This window comes from Bombina bombina, chromosome 10 (genome assembly GCF_027579735.1).
Source record: "Bombina bombina isolate aBomBom1 chromosome 10, aBomBom1.pri, whole genome shotgun sequence".
In the NCBI taxonomy this organism is placed as follows: domain Eukaryota; kingdom Metazoa; phylum Chordata; class Amphibia; order Anura; family Bombinatoridae; genus Bombina; species Bombina bombina.
This window is the reverse complement of record NC_069508.1, coordinates 54,670,643-54,689,318: the sequence shown is the minus strand read 5'-3', so window position 1 is coordinate 54,689,318 and position 18,676 is coordinate 54,670,643. Positions and strand designations below refer to the sequence as shown.

General features: G+C 38.6%; 1 protein-coding gene across 1 annotated transcript in view; it reads right to left on the bottom strand.

Moving 5' to 3' along the window:
• SNX7 (sorting nexin 7) overlaps nt 1–18,676 on the bottom strand; it is a 198,109-nt gene that overhangs the window by 78,191 nt on the left and 101,242 nt on the right. The window contains exons 6-7 of the mRNA XM_053694068.1: nt 8,789–8,988; nt 7,312–7,398 (exon numbers count right to left, since the gene is read on the bottom strand). Coding sequence (XP_053550043.1) covers nt 7,312–7,398; nt 8,789–8,988 — 287 coding nt within the window. The remainder of the gene's footprint in view (nt 1–7,311; nt 7,399–8,788; nt 8,989–18,676) is intronic.

Genomic DNA, 18,676 nt, shown 5'->3' with positions numbered 1-18,676 from the left:
GTTTGTGTTCGGAGATGCCCGAGGTCTGATTCACAGCTAAGCTCTATTTCTAGAGGGCCCTCAATGCTGGAATAATAGTCATTACGGTTTAGCCCCAGCTGATTTACTTTACTTTGTAGCTGACATATTTCATAATTATAACCTATACCTCACACGCTACTCTGAAGCTACATCCTCACACTAGGTATGATATCATGTATTCTACTATACCTGTATCCAATGCCACGCTGTTATCTATCCAAGACCTACTAAACGGTTTCACAATGCATCTAGGGCACAATTCTATACTGCTAAATGTAAATATAGTAACAGTTAATTCTATCCAACATTAATCGATGTTTCATCGGCTCACTGAACTCAAACACCTTTGCCCTGTGTACGATGGGCCTACAACCTGTCTAGGTTCGGTAACCTACCTATCAGGGTTATCTCACCCTGTCTGTGCAAATACCCAAGATATACACTACAGAAGAATTAGATCCCGGAGGGTCCTTGAAGCTAACACAATAGCCTAGAATGGTTAGTCAGATTGGATTTACTCGCCCCTAGGGTTAAACACTACACCTCTAGCCCCTGAGCTTCCTAGTTCTTCCCTTACTTCATAGATAGGCCCTACAGATAGGATTCTGTAACCCCTTCACTAGCCCGTATCGAAAGGTCCTATAGATATATAGATGGTAGGGGACAAACTACTGGCACACTAGAGGGGATGAGGCAATGGTTGATATTGCTGAGATGCAATTAATCTAACTCCCACCCCATACTCCATTTCAGTGAGGAAGCTTATAACTAATCTGATAACCTCACATGTAACTTACATATATGATACAAAAATACTGCTGCACAGTCCATTTCCCCCTTCAAAGTGTCAATACTTCTACACAGCTATTTAGTTGTAACAACCCCCTATTCACATAAATACTGTTTGTATTATCCCCTGCTACGGGGACCGAAGAGGCCAACCCTTTTACTAGGTAAACCTCTTCCACTGGTGGTGAACCAGACCACCTTATTTGTTACATATAGAAAAACACAATTATATACTGACAACAGATTGTTCATTATTTAACATACCTATATTGTTACTGCGTTCAACCAAGTTTTAAAGGTTATTTATTACTGTTATCATCCTTGTATTACTATTAGTACCTAACAAACTGCTCCTTTGTTTCTCAGTGTATTCTGCTTGGAGACCATAAACTACAATTAGTTTATAAACGATTGAACATAGAGCAGGTTCAGGTGGGATGAGTACTTTATTTCTCCCCCCCCCCCCCTTAAGACCCTACTCTATACCTGCCCTCGTCTTTCCTTTACCTCCATCACCTCCCATTTTCACACACACTAGAGTAACTAAAATGGAAGGGTCCCCTGATCTTATCACATTCGCTACACTAAACACTAAAGGCCTAAATTTGCCTACTAAGCGGAGTCTTAACTAATTCTATGAAATCCCTGAAAGCTCAAGTTGTTTTCTTACAGGAAACCCACTGGCGGGCCTCATACCAAGATCCATACAGATCCTCTGAATACCCTTCCATATTTTTTTCATCTTTTGTAGAAAAATCAAGGGGTGTGGCAATTATTGTCCATGGAACTATAAACTTTGAACTTATATACAAGGAGACAGATGATCAGGGTAGATATTTATTGCTCATTTGTGAACTAAATGGTTTGTTATACACTCTGGTTAACATGTATGTCCCCAACCTAGATTCCTGAAGGATGTACTATCTAAGGTAGAACAGCTCAAAGCAGGTACTGTGGTTTTTGGAGGAGATTGTAATATGATATGGGATCCATCAGGGGACAAAAAGGTCCAGACAGGCAAATAAATTGACACCTACACTATAAGTACTGCTACCAAATTTTGACAGAATGAAACACAATATAACTTATACGATATATGGCTGGGCCAACACTAAAATGATAAAGATTACACTTCTCCAGACCACACAACTCATACTCTAGACTGGATTATCTATTCACTGATTCTTGGACACTTAACAAAAGTAGTTAACTCGCACATACGGATCTGTTCTTAGTCTGACCATGACATTCTATTTACCCTTTCCATTGACCTGGCCAAAACATCTAGACCAAGTTGGAAATTCCCAAGACAGCTGCTACATAATCAGGGATTCAGAACCTCTCTTCAAACCTCTATTGCAGAGTTTATAGAGATAAATGAAACCCCTCAGATGCCATATCAAACAATTTGGGCCTCGCTTAAGGCCTACGTTAGAGGTATTTGCATTAGGAAACAAGCTGCTACTCGGACCCAGTTGGGTGCCCCACTGGGACTACTAGTTGCTTCTCTGAGAGCTAAAGAACTGATAAACAAATCTTCACCTTCCCCACAGTTAGCTGATGAAATCAAAAGCTTGAGAACCCAACTATCTGACAAAGAGTTAGAAAGAGTGCGAGATGCGTAATCCCGTTTCTAACAATTGATGTACTATCAGGGAAACAAAGCCTCTACCCTACTGGCCTGTAAACTTTGTGGCAGAACTGCCGCGGCCAAAATCCTGACTTTATTGCGGGGCAATCAAGTAGTTAACTTGCCTAAAGAGATTGGGGAAACATTCGCTGAGTACTACTCCAAGCTCTATAACCTCAAACTCTCTATGGCGAACACAGAAGCCTCAGTCCAATCTATAGTCTCTTTTTTAAATAAACGTAATCTACCATCACTCTCTGCAGCTGATAGTGAAACACTTAATACCCCGTTCACACTGAATGAACTCTAGCTGGCCATTAAACACACTTAGAATAATAAAGCTCCAGGCAACTTTTTATAACATTTTTAGAACAGATCTAAGTAGCATCCTCTTGCAGGTTTTCACTGAAGCAAAAAAAATAGGTTTACTGAGAAAAGAGTTTCAGCAGGCGATTATCCTACCTATACCAAAACCTAATAAGGATTCCTTCCCAATGCAGCAGTTATAGGCCAATCTTGCTGATTAACGCGGATGCCAAATTGTATGCCAAACTCTGGGCAAATCATCTTAGACTACTGCTTCCAAGACTTATACACCCTGATCAGGTGGGGTTCACGTTTGGCAGAGAAGGTCATGACAATACCCGGAGAGTTCTGAATGTTTTCTCGGAGGCCTCAATACTGAGGTGTCCTATGCTGGCCCTGTTTCTAGATGCAGAAAAGGCATTTGACAGGGTCAGATGGGATTATCTGTGGCAAGTTCTGGCACAGTTCGGTTTCCCATGTGAAGTAGTTACAGCAATTCAGGGACTATATACAGACCCCTCAGCTGTGGTCAGAGGGCTTGGATTCTTCTCCCTGGAGTTCTTGATTACCACTGGCACAAGACAGGGGTGCCCACTCTCCCCCCTAATCTTTGTGTTGACCATTGAGGCTTTAGCGCAGTCCATTAGCAATTCTAATCCAGGGGGTACCGCTTAGCGGAAAGGGTGAAAAGATTGCCCTCTTCGTCGATGATGTCACCCTTTTCTTGACTAACCCATTAGGCTCCTTGCCTATGTTATTTGACATCATAGCCGACTTTGGAACGTACAGCTACTATAAAATTAACCTTCTTAAAACTGAGGCATTGCCTATTCATATCCCTGCATTTGTATTGGAAATTCTACAAACGTACTCCTTTCAATGGTCACAAGACACTATTCGACATTTGGGATTACAATTGGACCTGACCTTAAACTTGTTGTTGATAAAAACTATAGTAATATACTACAAGAGGTTTCAGCGCTTATTAAATCCTGATACTTTAAGGAAGCTTCATGGCTGGGGCGTGTTGCGTTGCTGAAAATGTCTATCCTTCCCAAGGTCCTTTATTACTTTAGATGCTTGCCTCTTAATGTCCCTAAGATGCTACTCTGTAAACTTCAATCTCTGTCCCAGAGATATGTTTGGGGCTCCTCCAGACCACGCATAGCGTTAAAAATAAAACATAAACAGTTTGGCCAGGGCGGTATTGCTATGCCCATTATCCAAAGCTATTATGAGGCCTCTCAATTAACACACATTTCTGCATGGGCGGACAAAGGCGAGCCGTAGAGGTGGAAGGATGTTGAAACATCTAGCCTACCTTTGGGGCGGAGATTGGAAGACCTTCTTTGGATCCCGACCTATCGCCTTGATGAATTGAAGATTAACAATGCCATTATTCGGGACAACTTAAAAGTTTCGCAATCTCTTAGACACCTCTCTGCAATTGCACCGCATCCTTCTCCACTACATTCTATCCCTAGCTTACTGACTACATTACCAGACATGCATACCATACAATGGAAAAAATGGGACCTGTATCATGTCTCACAACTTTACTCTTCTGAAACACTAACCCCACCACAAAGAATAGACTCTATACTACAGGACCCACCTTCTTGGGTCCTATTTGAATACTCTAGGCTATACAACTTTCTAATATCCTGGGGCTTCCCCAAATCTGAATGCTGGCCTCTGACCACTAGGGAAAAACTATGGAAAATAAAGACAAAAACCCACAAAACCCTATCGTACCATTACACTATGATCCAGACATCTACCAATTCTGACAGAATTTGGCAACTTAGGGCCTGGGAATTTGACCTATCTAGGACCATCACTGACAAGGACCTACACCGTGCTATAACACTGACAAAAAAAATTTACATTGTGCAAACACTATTGAATCACATATGAAAAGACTCCTTAGATGGTACTACACACCTGATAGGTTATCAAAGATGTTCCCGCTAATATCCCCCCTATGTTGGCGAAAATGTGGCAAAACAGGGTCTGACCTCCACATTTGGTGGAGTTGCCCTGCATTAGGTCCTTGCTGGAATAAAGTCTTCCACTTATGCAAAAAAGTTGGATTGTCTATACCGCAAAGACCGGAGGTAGTCCTCTTCCATGTTTTTTTCCGGCCAACTTACCTCCTTTGCAATCTAAAGTTGCCATCTTCATCTTTGCCGCAATGAAACTTACTATAGCAAGAGCTTGGAAACAATCATTGCCCGCCGATATTTCAGAACTAACAGCAGCAATTCAATTTTTTGCCACATTGGAAAAAAGTTTCTACTCCTAGCTGTATGGGAACCCTGGTTTCATTACCGCGAAGACCCCAGGAAAATACACACTACACCATTCCCAAACTTTCCCTTTACAAGTTAACATAGATTGCGGATTGGTCCCCTATATCCGACCTGCATTGACATACTTCACCCCCTCTTCCCCTCCTCTCAAAGTTATATCCCTCCCACCTTCCTCCACCACATCTTGCCCCGCCTGGATATGCTACTTGTATTAGAGATCACTACAGGATGTTTATATACTCATCGTTAGGACATAGAAACTGGCTTTTTACCATCATCACAGTATTTATACTATGTATACTGTAGGAGCACTCAGACAGTGCTATTAGGAACAATAGGGTAGGGCAAACAGGTCCCCTCTATTATCATGCAACGCGTTTCTCAGCTATAGTGCTGTTTCATCAGGCATATAATATATATTTATAGATATATACCTGTTTGCCCTACCCTATTGTTCCAGCCTTTTAATTGTTTTAAATAAATCTATCCTTTTTTACATTTTACCTGGAACTGCTACTGATCATTTCCAACAAACACACCGCTTTTATTCCCTGTACTGGGATTGCTCCTGCCTGTTGTGGGGGCCTTGGATATCACCTGCACGAACTACCTGGCCTGCTGGAGTTTACCACCTGGATCATCTACCTTTCCTGTCCTAGAAGGGGGTGTCTGGATTGTCCCTGGAGACACGCTGGAAGTATCAGCAAGCTGGGTTGCTGTTGAGTACCCAGTTCACGCCTAATAGCACTGTCTGAGTGCTCCTACAGAATGTGAGTACCCTGTTGTGGGCCTTTTTTCATCTCACTTATCCGTTTGTACTGGTACACACAAAGCGCCTCAACTTTTTTCTTTTTCTTTTCATAGACGTCTGCCATTGGTGATGTGAGGAGAGTGCTGCTGGTGCCATTTATCCTTGGAATGTTCCCTGTGATTTCCATCTAGTTGTCACTTTTTGGGACTGTCACCAATAATTGACTTTTCTTTTTGGCTATCATTGCCATTTGAGATATCTCACAATATACTTACATATCATTTTTTTATTTTTTTTTTTTAAATATTTTTATCATCTATTTATATTGTGTTAACAGTATTTTCTGTATGTTATGCTTCATTCAGTCATTGCTTTAGAGCGCCCCCTATTGAGTTATTTCTATTGAAATAGCTATTTCCTGTGAGATTATATATATATATATATATATATATATATATATATATATATATATATATATATATATATTGTATGTATGGAACTAACCTGAGAAAGTAATTCAACACTATACTATATGACAGCGATCAGTCATCATTGGAAGCTACCAAATTATCTCATATGACAGGTTAGATGACATGTCTTTACATTCTAAAAAATCAACTTGAAACACCGAGAGGGTCGATAATCTGCCCTATATGTTTACTTAAACTGTAGTAGACTACTGTTAAATGTCTATGTCTATTATTTCATTTTTGAAAATGTTGACATTTTACTTTGTTTTCTTTCAATAACTCATTTGGGGGAAAAAATAAATAAATTTGGATTTCGGAATATTTGTAAATTTGCATCTGTAAATTGGAACAGCTTGGAGAGGGGAAGGCACCAGGTATAAACAATAATATATTATGTAATTTAAATAATATTTAAATGTCATAAAAACGCAGGCAGAGAAGATTGTGACCTACCGGCAGGGAAAATGGTGATAGTTAGTAATTTTATTTAAAAAAAATAAACGTTAAAAGGGACAGTATACACCAATTTTCATATAACTGCATATAATAGACACTACTGTAAAGAAGAATATGCACAGATACTGATCTAAAAATCCAGTATAAAAACTTTTAAAAAATTACTATGAAGCTCCAAGTTTAGCACTGTTGATGAGGTTAGGCTGGGACACACAGTTAAATGGGCTGGGAAAACATGAAGAGCAGACACTTCCCCCTCCCCTGAATTTGTAAAGACCTATTACACAAATAGGAGCAAGCAGGAATCTGTATACTTCAGTCTACATCTGACACTTTGGGTCTTGGTTAGGAGTCTGAAAATCAGCACAATGTTATTAAAAAAATAAGCAAAACTATACATTGTTACAAAAACACTCCTAGGTGGGCTATATAAATGGATCAGCTACAAAACATTTATGCAAAGAAAAATCTACTGTACAATGTCCCTTTAATGAACAAATCTGGATTTCGGAATAATGTCAGATTCTGGCGTTTTGAATTTGTTGACTTGTATCTGTATATAAATTATCTACTTACTGCTTCTGTATCTGCCTTTTTATTGGCAAGCATCTCCACTTTACTATCAAACTCTGCCTGAATATAATCTCTTCGTTTCAGTACACCCTGGAATAAAGCAAAGAAAGAGTTTTCAGCTTCACACAGAAATAGAAAAAGGCAACCCGCATGTTTTAACTTGAAACCACAGATATTAGTCTCAAACAAATACAATAAAAACTTTGTAGAATTAATGGCAGTTATAGAATTTCTCTATTTTGGATTGATTGATTAAAGGGATAAAGAAGCAAACATTAAAGGGACATTAGTGACGCTAGATAACCGTGTTTAACTTGAACAAATTGTTTTAATACTCAGGTACACTCTGGGGGCGAAAGCCTTGCTGGGGTTAAAACACAGATCTCTAGGGACACTAATGCAAAAAAAAAAAATATGATCTAACAAACTAAAATATATGTATTAGATTTAGAATGTCCACTTACACTATTCAAATAGAAAGTACAATTAAAATGTAGTGCCTTTCCATGACAGCATTAAAGTACAAATTAAACAAATTGATTGGATAGAGCATGACATTTTAAACAACTTTCCAATTTACTTTTATTTTCAATTTTGCTTAGTTCTCTTTGTTGATTATGCAAATCTAATGTATTTACTGGTCCTTTAAACTTAGGAGGAATATAAAGTGACCGTGTCTGCACATGACAGATGCACGCTCTACCAGGTCCTCTGAAAAGAATAGTCAACACAAAAATTATTATTGTTTAAAAAGATAGACATTGCCTTTACTACCCATTCCCAAGCGTTGCACAACCAACATGGTAATATTAACATACTTTATAACCTTTAAACCTCTAAATGTCTGTCTGTTTCTAAGTCCCTAAAGACAGCCCCATGATCACTTGCTTTTGTATTTGCTTTTCACATCAGGGGAAGCTAGTTCATGTGAGTCATATAGATAATGTTGTGCTGACGTCCATGGATTCTAACAACACAGCACTAATTGGCTTAAATGCAAGTCAATAGATAAAGTCATGTGATCAGGGGGGCTTTCAGAAGATGCTTAGAAACAAGGTAATCACAGAGGTAAAAAGTGTATTAATATAACCATGTTTGCTGTGCAAAATTGTGGAATGAGTAATAAAAGGGATTATCTATCTTTTAAAACAATAAAAAAAAAATGAGTTGACTGTACATAATCAGGAAATTAGGAGGTAAAATATCTTCCTTTTTACAAAGAAATGTTCATGCAATATTTTCTGGTCAGCCTTTGACAGATATACCTCATCATTTTCAAGCGATTCAGAATTTGGGTAATGTCCCTTAAACTGAACAAAATTAGATAAAGCGTTATTGGGAAACTGCACAATTCTCATTAAAATGTGTGTAGAACGTGTTCCTTAACTAATTAGAATGATCAGGCTTTTAAGAATAACAAAATGTATTGACTAATTATTCAATTATTGTGAAAATGGCTAATAAACAGCACAATACTTACCGACAGTGTGTCACTGTATAAAACATACTCATGTATAATTGGAATGAGATCTCTGGACAGATTAGAATTTAAAGAGTCCATGATTTTACAGCACTTGTCAATACCTCCGGCAACGCCTCTCAAAGAGTCTACCAACTCCTCCTCGGAGGCAGACCACAGAGTGTAGACCGGACCATATTCCTTCATTTCTTCATAATAATCTAGAAATATATTTTAAAGAAATAACTCAGTGTGACTTCATTTATTTATTAATCCAAAAATCTTTAAACAGCCAAGTTAAAGGGACACTGAACAATTTTTTTTTTCTTTTGTGATTCAGATAGAGCATGGAATTTTAAGCAACTTTCAAATTTACTCCTATTATCATTTTTTCTTTGTTCTCTTGCTATCTTTATTTGAAAAAGAAGGCATCTAAGTTAAGGAGCCAGCCAATTGTTGGTGCAGTACCCTGGACAGCACTTGTTTATTGGTGTGTGAATTTATCCACCAATCAGCAAGAAAAACCCAGGTTGTTCACCATAAATAGGCCGGCATCTGAACTTACATTGCTTTTCAAATAAAGATACCAAGAGAATAATGAAAATTTTATAATAGGAGTAAATTAGAAATTTGCTTAAAATTGCATCCTCTATCTGAATCACAAAAGAAAAAAATTGGGTTCAGTGTCGCTTTTAAAGAGACATAAGTGCAAAAAGAAAATGTTCTAAATGTGTTAGCTATGTGTAAGGAACAGTGCAATAATTAAAAATTCTATATGTTTAACCCATGCAAAAGCTTTTTTTAAACACATAGTTAAAATCAGTTTCAGAGCAGCAACGCACTACTGGGATCTTGCTGAATTCTTCTGATGAATCAATGACAAGAGGCATATATGTGTAGTCGCGAATCGCAACCTAGCTCCTAGAATGAAAAGTCTCTTAAAATTGTATTCTCTTTCTGAACTATAGAAGTTTAATTTTTATTTCCATACACCTTTAAATGTTGAGACTGGAGACTTTTATATGTTGTTGGGGTGCAAAACAAAAGAGTCTGTCAACAGCCAATTATAGGGGATTGCATCAACTAATCAGAGGCACAGGTAGATGTCCATTATCAGGCACAGAGGAGAAAAGCCAATCACAGCATCAAGTCTTCCTGTACGCTGCACAGGCTGTTATGTACAACGCAAGCTGTGTTTATTCCAGTGTTTTTCAAGTTAAAGCTTTTCAGGCCTGTGCAATGTTTATAAAAGCCGGATGCTGTGAATGACAGTTGTGGCTTTGATAAGATTGTCTGTACTTCTGACTGGACAATACGGTCCCTAATACGTGGCTGTCTGCAAATTCTATTCTTGTTCCAACTGTAAATCTTACAGCATAGAAAACCACTGCCTGGTGTGAATTCTGCACTAAAGATTCAAAAACTCCAGCCTCCACATTCAAATAAAAGACCTTTATTCTTTCACATATAGGGTCCCAGCAACATATACAACGTTTCAAGCCTGCAATAGGCTCTTAGTCATGTACATGACTATATAGGGTCCCAGCAACATATACAACGTTTCAAGCCTGCAATAGGCTCTTAGTCATGTACATGACTATATAGGGTCCCAGCAACATATACAACGTTTCAAGCCTGCAATAGGCTCTTAGTCATGTACATGACTATATAGGGTCCCAGCAACATATACAACGTTTCAAGCCTGCAATAGGCTCTTAGTCATGTACATGACTATATAGGGTCCCAGCAACATATACAACGTTTCAAGCCTGCAATAGGCTCTTAGTCATGTACATGACTATATAGGGTCCCAGCAACATATACAACGTTTCAAGCAGGCTTGAAACGTTCTATATGTTGCTGGGACCCTATATGTGAAATAATAAAGGTCTTTTATTTGAATGTGGAGGCTGGAGTTTTTGAATCTTTGGATACTGAGGAGACTTGGCAAGTCTGTCACTCTGTGCCCCGCTGGAAAAAGATAAAGGTGAACTGTTTCCACTAACCCTTAGATATCAGTGAATTCTGCACTGAAAGGCATTTTTTATATATGCACAGTATATACAGTACCAATTAAGCGCTACATTTTAAAAAGATCTGCATACACAATAAATGATTTAGAAAAAATATAAAAGTGGTAAATTTGCAAGGTTTTGTAAACTCTTGTATAATCCAGGGATATACCACACAGAATTCATGTTGGTGTTAGAATTGTAACATATGGGGATTTGGCTTTGCTTAAATTTGATTCGTGAAATAATCGCACCCGTTTGAAATATGATGTCCCAACGGATCTCTACATTCGACTGGATGATAATGTGTTGAAATAGACTCCATGAAAGTGGCACTTTATGCCTGAAGAAACGGCACGTAGATGCAGAGAAACGCGTTGCATTTGTGCATACTTTTAAGCATTATTTTATTATTGTTTGTATTTTTATTTTAACTACTTATAATATTTTATTTTTAATTAAAAACATATTGGCTTAGTATTTTTGTGGAGTCACGAACACCATAAACATCAGTCAAGTCCCATCAGGAGGATCTGCCTGTGTGTAGTGAGCTGGGACACAAGAATATTCCAGCATGCTTGCTAAGCACATTTTTGTGCCAACAATCTTGGGAGTACATTATTCCAACATTCCTAATTTGGGAGAGTAAACCACAGTTGACTGCAGTAGGAGGCGTCCTTTTCTTCGTTTGTTTAATGTTTATCTTGTTTTGTTTTAAGTGGGGCTAATTATGGTTAGATGTAAATTGACTCCTGCACTGAAGTAAGCAACAATTGTGTATCATGTAAATTAGATTTTGTGTTAGCTTGTACTGAATGCCTGTTTAACCTTAGCTAGCAGAATGTAAGCCTATATCCTCACATACCCCAATGCTTTTTATAGAATGTACTTTTTTCTTTATTCATTTTGTAGGTAGAATATTTTCTTAAAAAAAAAACAGATGTGCAGTCTAAACAACTATGTAAAGAACATTAGCAGTACTCTGCTATGGATGATGTAACGCACCATGTTGTCTGGAAGTGTTGAGTTACATATATGACATGGCGATTCTTGGCATAATTCAGAATGACATAAGTTAAAAGGACATTCTAATACAAAAAGGACATGTACTAAATTATTAGACAATGCAGTTTTTGCATTTCTGACTAGGGGTATCCATTTGTAGTTTTTGTGTTAAAATAAAAGCCGAATATCGCCATCAGCAACACCATTCTGCTCTTTTTAGGAGCCAGATTTCTTCTTGTGAAAGTGCAACACATAAAGAAGTTGATTTTCACAGACCTGTGGGTCTTGCACTTTCACGTGAAGAAACCTGAGAGCCGAATGCTGCGGCTGGCGGCTATATTCTACATTTGTTGTGAAACAAAAAAAACAAATGCAGATCCCTATTACTTAACCATAGCTTACTATGGGCTAGGTTACGAGTGGAGTGCTATTTATCGCTCTCCTGCTCGCAGACTTACTCTGCTAGAAGTAAGCTAAATGTCAGAACATTTAGCAACTGTCTTGTGGTATTATAACATGGAAATAAAAACATCCATTTATGCTTACCTAATAAATTTAATTTCTTTCATGGTCGTGAGAGTAAACGATTCATTACTCCTGGGAATTACTCTTCCTTACTACTAGGAAGAGGCGAAAATTCCCAAACCCCAAGAGCTCTATAAAACCCCTCCCACCTCAGTACCTTAGTCTCACATATAGCCAAGCAAATCAGGTAAGAAAAAGGAATAAGAGCCATAAAAGGAGCAGGGAAAAAAAGATGTCCTCAAGAAAAATTAACCCCCCAAAAAAATAAAAAAATAGGGCAGTGGTCTCATGGACTCTTACCACCATGAAAGAAGTGAATTTATCAGAAAAGCATAAATTATGTTAACTTTATTACAGGTAGAGTCCATGATCCATTACCTATGGGAACTAATATCCAAGCCGTGGAGTCCACAAGTAATAACATAAAGGGTGACTAAGGAAGTAAGTCCACAACACCACAAAAATCCAAAAGGACATGAGTATATTATTTTTTTATTTTTTATAAATGCATTTAAAAAATAAATCAAGCTGCCTGAAGGACCTCCTCATCCCATAATCCAAAAAATAGGCGCACTGGCTTGTCAAGTAAAACGTCACTTTTAATGTTCATTCAAGCAAAAATCAGGCAACAAGTTCATAGCTTTACAGGCTAGAAAGACCTCTCAGCTTACAAGTTTTGGCAACAGCCGTACTCATAACTGTCCTTCCTACCAAAGGCTGCCTCAGAAGAAGAAAAAAAACATCAAAATTGTAGAATTTTGTAAAAGTATGCAAAAAAAAAAAAATCAAGTACAAATTTTGTCAACTGAAGCCTCATTCTTGAAAGCCAAAGAAGAAGCGACTGACCTACTAGAATGAGCAGTAATCCGTTGCAGTGGAGGCTGACTTGCCTCCAAGTAAGCCTTGTAAATCAACAGTTTTTACCAAGAAGCCAAAGAAACAGCAGAAATGTTCTGCCCTTTCCTAGTATCAGCAAACTGAATGAACAAACTAGAAGTCTGTCTTAAGTCATTAGTAGCACCAACATAATATTTTAATGCTCAAACAACATCAAAGTTATGCAAAGATCTCTCTGAAGCATTTTTAGGATTGGGACACAAACAAGGAGTAAAATAAGTAGATAGGAGCACCAGTCTCTAGTGATGTAAGGTAGCCTTTATTCCAAACAATGCTACAGCTTAAAAAGCTCAATAATAATGATGATGGTTCGTAGCAACCAAGAACCTCGTCAAAAACAGCAAACAGTCAGCATGTCATTAAAAAATCCAATAGGAGGAAGGATAGACAGCTGACACAAAGAAGGAACCACAATCTGCTACTATTCTCTGAAGAATCTGATACTCACATTTGGTAAAGCTGTAAAATGTAGTGCGGACTGGGCAGACCGGATCATCAGAGTTGTCCGGTAAAACTCTCCTCTTGGCTCGCAAGGTACAGATGACTGTGGCCTCATTCCCTTCACAATGGTTAGATGATTTGTTACCCTTGGGGATCCACCTCTCTGTTCCAAACCTCCAGGTGTTTGGAGATTAAATTGCCAAAGGAATCAAAGTAGCAAGTTGCTTAAAATCAAGTGTTTATTAAACACATATAATATAAAGCTGTATATTATATGTGTTTAATAAACACTTGATTTTAAGCAACTTGCTACTTTGATTCCTTTGGAAATTAATCTCCAAACACCTGGAGGTTTGGAAAACAGAGGTGGATCCCCAAGGGTAACAAATCATCTACCCATTGTGAAGGGAGTGAGGCCACAGTCATCTGTACCTTGCGAGACAAGAGGAGAGTTTTACCGGACAACTCTGATGATCCGGTCTGCCCAGCCCACACTACATTTTAGTGCTTCACCAAAAGTGAGTATCAGATTTTGATTCATTTTTCTGATATCGCATACAGAATTATACTATGTGGCGCCTTCTCTACTCTTTTATAGAATAACATTGAAGTGGATGGCCTTATACCTCGAGGAGAGCAATCAACTTATACCATTTTAACACTTATTTAATTGGACTCTATATGCAGTATAGTACATATGTGGTTTGTGTACAGAAATGCAATAGTCAATTGTTTTGAATATTTATGAATATCTGAATATTGACAGTGGATTGTTTCTACGTTGTGTTACATTCATATTTGCTGTGATAGCGCCCCTATGTTTACATCTTAGAGTGTTATTTTTTTTTTATCTCTAAAGAAACAACTTTGGGCAAAATAATAAAAAGTAGTCATTAAAACTGCCTTATCCTGATGAAAAACAAGATAAATAGAAAGAGAAGATAACTCTGAAACTCTTCTAGCAGAAGAGACAGCCAAAAGGGAAAAAAACCTTCCAAAAAACAGTTTTATATCCACCTTATACATAGGTTCAAAAGGGGAGCCTGCAAAACCCTTAAAACTAAGCTAGGATTCCATGGAAGGAGAAATTGGCTTGATCACAGGCTTAATACAAACCAAAGCCTAAAAAAAAACAAAAAAAAAAAAAAAACACATGAATATCAGGAAGATTAGCAATCTTTCTATGAAACAAGACTAAAAGAGCAGAAAATCTGCCTATTCAGAGAACTGGCAGATATGCCCTTATCCAGATCATCCTGTAAAAACTGCAAAATCATAGGAATCCTGAAAGAATGCCAGGAATAACCATGATCAATAGACAAAAAAATAAATGCCTTCCAGACCTTATGATACATTTTCCTAGTTACAGGCTTACAAGCCTGAATTAAGGTTTCAATCACTGAATCAGAGAAACCTCTGCCTAATGACTAACCGTTCAATTTCCATGCCATCAAGCTCAGAGACTTGAGAGCCAGATGGAAAAATGGAACTTGAGACTGAAGGTCTGACCACAGAGGTGGAAAATTGGACACCTGAACTAGATCTGCATATCAAATCCTGCGAGGCTAAGCTGGGGCAATCAGGATACCTGATTTCCTAGACTTATCTTGGAGATCACTGTGGGAAGAAGTACCAGAGGAGGAAACAGATAAGCAAGCTGGAAGGACTAAAGAGCTACTAGAGCATCCACAAATCCTGGGAAGTTTGTTGTTGAAACAAAAAGCTATCAGATCTATCTCTGGGAGACTACAAAGGATTGAACACATCCTGGTTAAGAGACCATTCCCCTGGATGTAGAGATTGACGACTGAGAAAGTCCGCTTCCCAGTTGTTCACCCCAGAATATGAATCGCAGAGATTAAACAGGAATTGATTTCCTCCCATGAGAGAATTCAAGACACATCCATCATGACTAAAGAACTGTGAATTCCCTCGGATGGTTGACATAAGCCAAAGACTCTTTAACAGAGGCCAAGCCTGAAGCGCCCTGCAAATAGCACACAGTTCAAGAATATTTATTGGCAACCTCACCTGCCGAGGACTCCAAACTCCCTGTGCCCTCAGAGACCCCCAAACAACTCCCCAACCTGAAAGACTTGATTCTGTAGTGATCCCGATACATTTAGGAAGAGCAAAAAAAATCCCCCTGAATAATCAACTTAAAGTGAAGGTAAACTGATGAATGAAAGCCCGTTTTTTAAAAATACTATTAAAAAGAAAATCTTTGAAAATTGTATGCTCTGTAGGTTCCGGTGGAGGAGGAGCTACACAGGTGTTGCTCAGCTCATACCTTCAGCCCTACACTCACTGGCGGTGGTTTTTTCGCGCCTCTCCCCAAGCTCTGGGGAAATTCTCTTTGGGCAGATAAGAAAGACCTACTCTGGAACCTTATTCAGTGTTCTTCCAGCTCACTGATTTTTTTACCTCACTATTGCTACCCGGACTTGCCTCTCTCCCTGTAGCTGCCCGCCCTATTTGATTTAATTCTGCCATACCCACATTACCTGTGCCCCAGCCCGAGGATACTTATCCACCTCTCTCTCCGAAGCTGTGCTAAGGTCCCTGGTGCAAACCCTCTCCCCCTTCCCTGTGTCTGCTGCCCCCACCAGATTATTGAAAGACTGAGCTACGTTTTCTCACACAAAGGAGCTACTTGCCGTCTCACCGTTGATGTTCACCTTCCTCCCTCCCCCACCGGTGCTGCGTGGGAGGGAGCCAAGCCGAGGTCTTGATTTGGGGGCCCGGTCTTGAGGTTGCTTCTTGTCTTGCCGCCTGGTGTGGCGCTGCTCTCTCCCTTCCCACCGGTGCTGCGCGAGGGGAGCTGAGTGAGGTCATCACCCGAAGACGCGGAGCGCGAGTTCCGGTTCCTACTTGCATCAGGCTGCACTGCAGTGCTCTGGAGACCGAAGACGAGGTGGAGTGCGGCTGGACAGTCTGGGAAGGGGTGAGTCTTCTGTTGTTACTCCACATCTTCATTAAACTCTTTGATAGCACCAGTCGGTAGCCCTCGAGGAGGACTCTTAGAAGGAGAGAGTGGAGAAAACTCTAAAGGGGGAAAAACTGGCTTTAAAGGGCTGGAGGCAGGCGTCTGAGGAGAGCTAACTGGGTATAATTCTGTCAGAATAAACTCACTTAACTTTTGTTCCTGGACACGGACAGTGAATATATTCCTACCTGGTGTTGGCAGCACAAAGAAATCATATTTGCATGATGAGTTAAGAACACTTGGAAAAAGAGTGAAATATCATTTACAGGACTTTTTTTGGTTACTATATGCAAACTTAGGAGCCTTGATTAGAACTGCTTATCTATGTCTTATTGCTATAGTAATATTATTCCTAGCTGATTATATAGTATGTATTTTTTTTTATTTTATTTTTTCACACCTTCAGCTGATTTACTGATTTACTGACACCACCAATGTATATATTTTGACCCTGCAAAAGGAAAGAGAAGAAAGACTTTTATTTTCTTTTGTTTTTTTCTTCCCTTACAGCAATTAAGATATAACTGGGTCCAGGTGTCCTAGCAGTGACTACAAACCCTAGGTCATTACATTAAGGTGTGCCTTACGTGTTACAACACCTTCTAGCTTAATTATTGAAAGATAGGCAATTTCATGGGTACCTAATGATCATTTTTACTTTTAAGTAATCCTCTAGGCTCCATATGGTATAAGTTTAAGACACCTCACTTTTTGATATTTATTTAGAACCTGATAGTAGATAAGGTTGTTGTAACTGCATGCCCAACTTGTTTTTTTTTGTTTTTTGTTTTTTATTGACAAAAATGCCTATACTATTACTGGAATCTCCTTCATTATAGGTTTCATACTTCTCCTTTCTTTTTTTTGTGTGTGCAAGGTGCTTTTGACCAGTTGGGAGGGTACAGGAAACAAAGGGAAGATTAACAACCAGGCTACAAATATCATGCCTCAAGTTTTTTTTTCTCAATTATACATAGCTCATTAATAATTTACCTTTGGTATTTGGAAGAGAGAGGGGAGGAAGAGAAATAGAAAAAGTAACAACATATTTGTGTTTGCTTTAAACCCTAGGATATTCAGCTGTAGAAGTGTTAAAAACTACATTTTGGGTCTCTTTAATTAGTATAACTCGTGGGAACCTAGAGGACTAGTGCATAATATTTAAACCCCTCTTTTTTTTTTCCAAAAAAAAAAAAAATATAGAGAACACATAAAACAGCCTGGGTAAGATACACCTCTCTCTTTCTCCCGCTCTCCTAAAAAGCATACCTGTTCTTATCCAAGTCCTCATCTGTGGCTCTCTCTTTATTTAGATAAGCCCTAGCATTTATCCCTTTCTTTAAAGGATTCAGACTGTCCACTAAATCATTGTTTTTTCTTGCACTCCTTCTTAACTGATATAGAAATAAGGAAAGGAAAGAGTTTCTTGGTTTTCTTCCTGTTGCCCAGTGTCTCCTCGCATAGCTGTTCAGGAGAACATATTTCACTTACAATTAATATTTTTCCCATCACGTTATAAACCCACGGTGTAAATCACTTACACTTCCCCTTTTCTTCCTTTTTTTCTCTCCCTTTTTCCCCCCTTCACATTAAAACTTAATGGGTATACACTACCCCCTCCTTTCTAATTAAAATCACTATATTTCACTTTTTTTTTTTTTTTTCTCTCACGTCACTCCTTAATTCGGAGAATCACCTTAGAAGTTTTCCTAATTCACTTTTTTTGTAGATGGATAAATTTCTTCACGGGCACTCTAACACTTCTCCTGCGACTATGACGGGGAGACAAAGAGATAAGAGGAACAAAATTGTTCCTGAAACCTCAATGGAGGTACATTCACCTACTCCCTCTGTACCTGGTACTTCTGAACTGCTGGACATACACATATTAGTCTCGAGAATCTCAGAGGCATTAACTCCTAAATTTGATTTACTAAAAGTAGAAATTAAACAAGATATTGCCTCTTTATCCAATGAAGTGAAGCAGTTTGCCTCCAGATTATCCGAGGCTGAACAGAGAATTTCTGATCTTGGAGATCTGAC